Source organism: Gossypium arboreum, chromosome 13, assembly GCF_025698485.1.
Source record: "Gossypium arboreum isolate Shixiya-1 chromosome 13, ASM2569848v2, whole genome shotgun sequence".
NCBI lineage: Eukaryota > Viridiplantae > Streptophyta > Magnoliopsida > Malvales > Malvaceae > Gossypium > Gossypium arboreum.
The window spans coordinates 5,598,057-5,607,244 of record NC_069082.1 but is presented as its reverse complement, the minus strand read 5'-3'; the positions used below and the strand labels follow the sequence as shown (position 1 = coordinate 5,607,244).

The 9,188-nt window shown below is 34.4% G+C and overlaps 1 protein-coding gene across 1 annotated transcript; it reads left to right on the top strand.

Moving 5' to 3' along the window:
* Positions 1-5,059: 5,059 nt before the first annotated feature.
* LOC128286760 (2-oxoglutarate-dependent dioxygenase 19-like) lies at positions 5,060-8,728 on the top strand. The gene is made up of 4 exons (XM_053024415.1): positions 5,060-5,473; positions 6,381-6,422; positions 6,503-8,203; positions 8,347-8,728. Exons 3-4 carry the CDS (start codon positions 7,859-7,861, stop codon positions 8,596-8,598), a joined length of 597 nt encoding a protein of 198 aa, XP_052880375.1. The 5' UTR covers positions 5,060-5,473; positions 6,381-6,422; positions 6,503-7,858; the 3' UTR covers positions 8,599-8,728.
* The last annotated feature ends 460 nt before the right edge of the window (positions 8,729-9,188 follow it).

Sequence of the window (9,188 nt, the reverse complement as noted above, 5' to 3'; positions counted from 1 at the left end):
GTATGTTGATGATATGTTAATCGCTTCGAAGAGCCAAAAAGAGATAGATAAGCTGAAGGTTCAGTTGAATCAAGAGTTTGAGATTAAAGATCTAGGTGAGGCCAAGAAGATTCTTATTATGGAGATAATTAGAGATAGACAGAGATGCAAGCTTTGTTTGAATCTGAAGTAATATCTGAAAAATGTATTACAATGTTTTGGTGTAAATGAAAACACAAAACATGTAAGTACCCCACTTACTTCTCATTTGAAACTTAGTGCTCAATTATCTCTGAAGACAGAAGAAGAAAGAGAATATATGGCAAAAGTCCCATATGCTAATGCAGTTGGGAGTTTGATGTATGCAATGGTGTGTACGTGGCCTAACATTTCACGAGCTGTTATAGTTGTGAGCAGGTATATGCGTGATCTTGGAAAAGGACATTGACAAGCCGTGAAATGGATTCTACGGTATCTTCAAAAAACCGTAGACGTTGGTTTAGTTTTTGAGCAGGATGAAACACTTGATCAGTTTGTAGTTGGATATGTTGATTCTGACTTTGCTGGTGATTTAGAAAAATGTCGTTCAACTACGGGGTATCTGTTTACTCTTGCTAAAACCCAGTGAGTTGGAAGTCTACCTTATAGTCTACCGTAGTTGTGTCTACTACAGAGGCAGAATATATGACAGTTACAGAAGCTGTTAAGGAGGCTATTTGGCTTAATGGATTGTTGGAAGACTTGGGAGTTGTTCAAAGTCACATTAGTCTATATTGTGACAGTCAGAGCACTATTCATTTAGCGAAAAATCAAGTCTATCATTCAAGAACCAATCATATCAACGTAAGATATCACTTTGTGCGGGAAGTCTTTGAAAAATGAAAAATTCTACTTCAGAAGATTTCGACAGCAAATAATCCCACAGATATGGTGACCAAGGTGGTAACAACAATTAAGTTCAATCATTGTTTGAACTTGATTAACATCCTGAGAATTTGATCACCTTTAGGTGTATGGCGCTCGTGAGCGCATTTGGAGGCACTACAAAAGATAGCTTTATTAGATTTGGGGAGTTGAAGGAAGTGTATGAAGATGTGATTATTCTAATCAAATCTTCAAGATGGAGATTGTTAACATTTATGGCAGCCATTAATATTGACTAGCAATGTCAAAAATAGGAGGTGCAGGGTGCAGGTTTGACACCGAAAAATTGACTTGGAAAAATTGGCATGGGATAATTTCTTTTTTGGTCCTTGAGATAATGGGCTATTTATGGTTTGATCCTTGAACTTCAACTATAAATAAGCCTTCCTATCTCTCTTTTCAAATAAATCCCAACCATTTTTTCTCTCTTAGTTTTCTCTCTTCTCCCATTTGAGAATTCTTAAGGAATTCTATTTATTTGTAATAATTTGGAGATAGTGAAGTTATCATCTGGTGTTAGCGCCTGAGGACGTAGGTATGATTTACCAAACCTCGTTAAAACTCTTGTGTCTTTTGTTATCCTATTTTTTTTTTCAATATTTGAGGGTATAATAATAGTATTTAATTGTGCTATAAAATTACGACAGAAGGGATATTTTGACTAAGGAAAGACTTTGTACTTAAGAGATCCTTGTGATTCACCTTTCTTTCCTAGGAATTGAACTTTGTGTGATTTTTTAGTACAATAATTTACACGCTTCCAACCCTATTGGAACAACGCCCAATTCATTTCTAGCTAACATTGGGGACCATATTGAGGTACAACTCCCAAATTCTGCTTTTTTATCTTCAACTTTTGGTTATAGTCACTCTTCTTTAACTTGATTTAATTTCATCTTTCTATTTTTATAATATAATTAGTTAATTAAGTTGTTTAACACCATCAACTATTTTGTTTAAATGTTGAAATGAGAATTTCCCACATCATCATGTTAATATAGATTTAGTATAGTAGAAGGACTAAATCCATAAATTGACCTTTCATTCTATAATTGGTTTTCAATTTTTTTTCCAAAATTGATGTCAACTAAATCGTTATTTCTCCTAATTGATCTGATCTGATTTTAAATTTATTCAAGATTTGGACCAACGGGAATTTAAGAAGTGTTCTCTATCGAGTTGTGGTAAACGACAAAGATGTAAGGATATTAATAGCACTGGCAAATGGACGGGCTGCGGACACCGCCGTGAGTCTGGCTCCAATGCTGATGGAAGATGGTTAGAACCCATTGGCATACCGAGCAATGAAATATAAAGAATACGTAGAGCTTCAACAAAGCAACAAGCTTGATGGGAAATCTTGCTTGGAACATATACGAAATAGAGGGATTTAATTTCTAGTGTAATATTTGTTTGCAAATGAGTAAATCTTTCTAAATTTGGGTTAATTTTGGGTTTGGATAATTTTATGTTTGAGTCATTTGGGATTTGAAACTCTAACTTTTGGATTAGATAGTTGCAAATACTATAAGTAGAGCGAAAAAATGAATTGAGCTTGAATGAAATATCTTTAGTTTATTTCTTTTTAAAGTGGTTCATGTTTGGTTTCTTTTTATTAAGAACTTTATTATTGTGTTTATATTCATTTTATTTAAAATGATATATTTTTATATTAAATTAAATAAATTTATTTTGAACATTAAATGAATATATTCACAAACAATTAAAAATTTATACACGTAGAATAACCGAGCAAATAATATATTTCTAATAGTTAAGATATTAAATATAAATATTAAAATAATAAAACTAAAATAATAATAATATTATTAATTTATATAATAACCAAATTATCAACAAACTTTAAACGAAATTAAATGAAATGAACATATTTGAATGGAATGGAATTGAGATGGTTAGCATTGATGAGATGGATGATCCAATTTGAGAAACAATGATTTAATGCGACTAGTACTGAAATGGACACTGTTATGGCAGCCACCCACAAACATCCATTATTAACAACACATCAACACACCATGCATTTCCACTTCACCCTCGCCGACAAAGAACCCTGTCTCAGCCTCTCTCCGTCGCCTTCGTCAGTCTCCCCATGGCCGCCACTGCTCCGACCGGTTCTCCACCGTCACAACCATCTCTTACTCACCCACCACCACCACCACGGAAGCTAACAACCGTTAAAGCGCTATCCGAATCGCCCGGACTTTCTTCCATCCCTTCCATTTACACCTTCCTAAAACAACCCTACCACGAACCAGTTTCAGACACGGAAGAACCAATCCCCACCATTGATTTCTCCCTCCTCACCTCTAGTCTTCCCGATGAAAGGTCTAAAACCATCCGAGAACTCGGAAAAGCCTGCCGGGACTGGGGCTTCTTCATGGTATATATATGTTTCTTCTTCCATCGATGTTAGTTTTATTGATCATTTGTTTTTGGTATTTGATTTGGGGATATTCTCTGGTGACCAACCATGGGGTGCCAGAGAGGATGATGAAGGCAATCATCGAGGCTTGCCGGGAATTTTTAGAGGTACCGGAGGAAGAGAAGCGAGGAACTAGTGGGAAACATGTGTTGGATCCGATTAGATTCGGAACCAGTTTCAATGAATCAGTGGATGAAATTTTATGTTGGAGAGATTATGTGAAGATATTTCAGCACTCTGAGTTTCACTCACCCAACAAGCCTCCTTCCTTCAGGTTTGTTGTTGTTCAAATTTATCTTCCGTTACCCATTAAGAAAGTGTATTCACAAACTTTTTCTCAAGCTCTCAAAAATCCCATTAACGGTAAACTAGAAAACTTAGAAATGAAATTGAAAGGCATATAATAATTATAAGATAACCGAACCGCTATTAGTTGTGATCTTTCTATTACACTAATTTAGTTGAATACTTAAGATTGTTAAAAGAGTTCATTTAATCACTTCTATCAACAATTATCAATTTAGACCTATCAATAACTTTTTTAAGTGTAGAAAATATATTTTAGCATAGTAGAGGGCATAATACCAAAAGTAGACCCATTCAATATTGCACTCATTCTCTTAATTGTTATTTGGAGTTGGGTGTAACTAGAGTTCATCATGTCCTAGTAATAAAATTTTAGGCCTATTTTATCGGTCTAGGTTCGACTCAATTTAAAAAGTAGGTCTAAAATTTTGTCTAAATCCAATTTGAATAAAAAAGGTTAAAATTGAACTCAATTTGACGTGTATTAAGTTTTTATATTATTTTTATATAAAAATAAATTTAAAAACTATAATACATCATGCACTAAAAACATTAAAATAAACATATCTCAACAAATTAAAAAAATTATACTTAAATAACATTAAAATAAATATAATTTAATAAGAAAATAACTCTAAAATAGTAGTAAAATTAACAATAAAACAATAATTATACATATTCAAACAATAATTACAAAATAGTGGCAATAGAATGCTGTAGTGATAGCAAAACAATGAAAAGTCAACAACAATTTTTCTTCAACTTCAAGCTAGGTTGGGTTAGGTCAAAGCCAAAAAAGTTTACTCGATGCCTGATTTGTTTTTTAAATTAACCTTATTTTTTTTATCTAAACTTATTTTTCGAGCTTATATTTTTATCTAAAGCATCTTCCTTTTCGACCATGCTTCCGGCTTCCGGGGTGTAAGTAGGCAGTATGTTTTCATGCCTTTGGAGGGTAAAGTCCTAATACATTAAAAAAGAAATAGAATCCAGCAACATAATATTTTCCATTGGTTGGGACCTCTCCAATTCGGTAAGAGTGTCAGGTAAGTGGATGTATCCTATATCAATATATTCAAATATTTTTGAAAAAAAAGTTTTTTATAAAGTTAAAACTACATTATCTTATTCTCATTTTTGAATATGCGTATGTAACATAGATTACAACAGCATTTGCCTAAATTTTTCAGAGAAATTGCATTGGAATACAGCAAAAGAGTCCGGCTAGTAGTGTAACGCCCCAATTTTTAGGAATTCTGTGAATGTTGGCATAGGTTTAATTATGTTAGTGGGCCTCTAGAAGGCCCAAGCTTAAGATAGAACCCGGCAATTTTAGTTAATTTTTGTTCCATAAGAAAAAGGAGGTGAAATTATGAAATAGAACCTATATGAAAATGTTTGAAAATGCTATAGGCTAAATTGAAGTGGCCAAATAAATAGGAGTGCAAAATAGGAGGATTTGCATGACAAACCTCCCATTTTACATGAAGTGGCCAGCCATCATGTTGTTGTAGACAATATGAGCACTTGATATCCATAATTCATGATACAAATTGATAATGAGTTAGGTAAATGTTCCATGATAATGGATTAGGTAAATATTCCATGATAATGGGTTAGGTAAATGTTCCATGATGGGCATTTCATGTCTTTTGTATTAAAGAATTAAATGGATGAAATATGAAATTTTATTAAAAGAAAAAGGGGTGAAAAGAACAAAGTTTTGTCCATCTTTGTTCATCATAGCCTAAAGTTAGAGAAGAGAAAGGAGAGGAGAAAGCTCTTGAATGTTCGGTCACTTGGGGAAAAAAATTGAAGGTAAGTTCATGGTAGTTTGCTTCTATCTTGATGTTCATGAGTTCTTCTTGATTCTACCTTAACTCTTGAAGCATATTTTGGTTTTTAGTTGTGTTGTGAGCATTTAGCCATGAATTAAAATGAAGGAAATGGTTGTTGTTTCATGTTCTTTTGATGAAAAATGGAAGATAGGTGAAGTTGAGCCAAACAAATGAGCATGCATGTGCCTTAGATGTTAAAGGGAAAAATCAGCTAACATGTTGTGCTTTAAAATGATGAAATGGAGATTATACTTAAGTAAAATCATAGATATGTGATGATTGATTGGTGATATACATGTTTAAATAACAAGCATGCAAGTTAGGTGTGAAAGAGTGATTTTCTGCTTGGGACAGCAGCAGTAACGTGACTTTAGAAAATCACCATAAATTATGGGAGATGAGTTAGAAGCTGCATAAATTATGTAATTAAAGCTTAATGAGTCTAGTTTCAAATGGAATAAACAAGAACATATTTTGAATTCTGTACAATGAGAAATTTGATTCGTAATGAAGAGTGGTCAGATTAGTCAAATAGTGAAACATGGGAAACTTTGAGAAAAATCTGGTATTGATTGGCTAAACCAAAAATTCTGAAAATTTTATGGATAGAAGATATATGAGTCTATTTTCAAGGAAACTTAACGGAACTTGATTTGGAGTTTCGTAGCTCCAGTTATAAATGATTTAGTGACTGTTGCTTTGGAAGACAGCTTGCAGTGAAATTATGATTATGTGGTAAACATTGACAAAAAATTGTTAATGAGTTGCTTATTGTTTTCTTATAAGCTTACTATGATCTGTAGGTGTGGTTGGCCGAATATTGTAAGGGGTTAATACGTAGTTTGTATTTGAATAGTTAGATTAACGTGTTAGTAATCCAATTGTAGGTGGTTCGTGTGTGGATTTCATCAGCATATCGTCGCAAACAGGTGTGTAACTAACACCCTCTTTCTTAGTCTGGATCGACAAAAGTCGAAAAGCCTAAATGCTAAAAACCGGTATTTTGTAGATTTGCGAGTGTGCGAATGCTCGTGAGGTAAATCGATTAATGTTTTTGGTAAGCTGCAAAATTTGGACTGCAAAGTGCATGATTTCTGTGCCCTCGATATTTTTGGGCTTAATGGGCCAAAATTGGAATGATGGGCCAACGGGCCCAATTCGGTAAGAACCCTCGGTATGTGATTCTGTAGTACGTGAAAGGTAGGAATATGTATGAAAAACCCTAAAATAGATAAATTACTGAAATACCTTTAAAACTGGAAAATTTACAGTTTTACCCTTAGTAGATAAATTACCGAAATACCCCTAGGGTTAAATTGACCTAAATGCATGTTTGACTGTTGTTATTTACTGCATGCCATGTTGTTATTATCTCGATGCATGGGATTGGGATATTGACGGAGGAAGTCTTGAAAGTGGTTTGTCCACGTCTTTGGAGGCTTTGCCTTAATTCTTTGATAATCGAGCGACAATCTTTGCAATCGTGGAGTGTTAAATGGGTGGGTTGAGCTATTCCCACATGGAGTGTATGGCTGGTACGGTGGAGTGTAGTGGTTGGTGGGTTGAGTAATCTCCCAAATGGGCTTGCATATGTTCTTGATGTTGCATGTATTTTGAAATGGGCCTATGGGCCATCTTATTATCTGAATAAGGGCTAAGGCCCGTTTATTATAATCTGAAAAGGCTCGCCCAATACCACTATTACTGAATGGGCTTAGGCCCAATAGGCTTGAGTGACTTGGGCTTTGAATGGGTTTCCCTTACATCTGAGTTTCCCAAACTCACCTCTTTTATTTTCATCCACGCAGAAATCCCCAACCATAGTTGGCTTGGAGTCATGAGGGAATTGAGTGGCCACCGTTCGAAAGTTTGATTTTCTTACGGTGAACTGGACATCCTTTTATTTACGTTTGAAGTTTTGGGTTTTAAATGTAATAAGGCCGCTTAATTATTTTTGATGGTTTTAATATGTATTACTAAGATAGGTATTACTTATTTTAAGCTGTTGAAATTGGATAGCTTTAGGTGCGTTTTCAAAAACAACAATTGATTTCAAAATAACACGACAACAAATAAAGCTTCCGCAATGAAAGTATTTTCCAAAATTAATCACTTTTCCTAAAATGACTTAATCAAATCGGTTTCCTAGAAATATCCATGACGTTAAGGTGTGGCAATGGCGGTATGCATGTCTAGGATTGGATCCGAAGAGCTTGGTACTTAAGCGGTCCGATGGACTCACAACCTCTTTCCGATTTCCTACACGGTGCACGACTTCCATTCACTTTAACCTATAATGAAATTATCTTTAAAACACTAAGTAAGTTTTTCTGGACCAATAATATAAAATGTTTTGAACGCTTCGATGTGGCATGTCGGATCCGGTCATAACGTCTGGGCCAGGTTTGGGGTGTTACAAGTAGCCAGAGAAATAATAAGAGGAATATCTGAAAGTCTGGGGCTAGAAAATAACTACATTTATGAAACCCTAAACCCTGAGAATGGCCTGCAACTGATTGCAGCAAACTTGTATCCGCCATGTCCACAGCCGGAGCTGGCAATGGGGTTGCCTCCACATTCGGACCATGGTCTTTTGACCCTCTTAATCCAAAACCAAATAGGGGGACTTCAAGTGCAACACAAAGGCAAATGGGTGAATATAGACCCTATCCCCAATTCATTTCTAGCCAACATTGGCGACCATATTGAGGTACAACTCCAAATTCCCTCGCACTTTTTATCCTTATCTTGTTTTGTTTTGGTTGATAGGATTCACATTTACTTCATATATAGTAGCCATATCATGCATAGTTTATCCAAAGCTTAATTTGAGACGGTTTATTTTAATGCAAGATTTTGAGCAACGGAAAGTACAAAAGTGTCCTCCATCGAGCTGTCGTGAACAACAGAGATGTAAGGATATCTATAGCAGTGCCCCACGGACCAGCATTGGATGCCATTGTTAGCCCAGATTCAAAGTTGGTGGAAAATGTGGGGAATCCACCAGCATATGGAGCTATGAAATATAAGGAATATTTGGAGCTTCAACAAGGTACCATGCTCAATGGGAAATCTTGCTTGGAACGTATACGAAACAGAGTTTGAGTTGATTTAAGTTAAGTGGCTGACTTCATTTTATGAGGAACCAACCACAACAACTGTATTTCATTTCACCACTTCTAAACTCCAATAGCCGTAGGAAGATGAGCTACTATAACGTTTAATATTCACCAAATTTCCTCCTTTTCAACATTTATGATCTGCTCCTAGGCCTACATAATCCCTAACACCATGCTTTCTCTTCCTCACTCATAACTAGCTATTAAGATAACAAAATTTTGTTTCACACAATCCTTTTTCTAGGGCTGGCTTATTGACAAAAAATAAATTAATTATGATACAACATTTTAACTTACTAATTTTTAATTTGAAACCAATTAAACATTATTCAAAGAGTTTTCTCGATAGCTTATTAACAATTTTTAGAAGAGCAGGTTCATTGAAATTGATGATGAGACTAAAAATAACAATGATAATTAGATTAATTGCAATAATCGTGATATTAAAGTCTATATTGTAATATGTGAATTAGAATGCAATAATAACAATGATATCAAAATAAAAAATGACTATAAAAAATATTAAATTGAAACATATATATATATATATATAATAAATTAAATAACAAAATACAA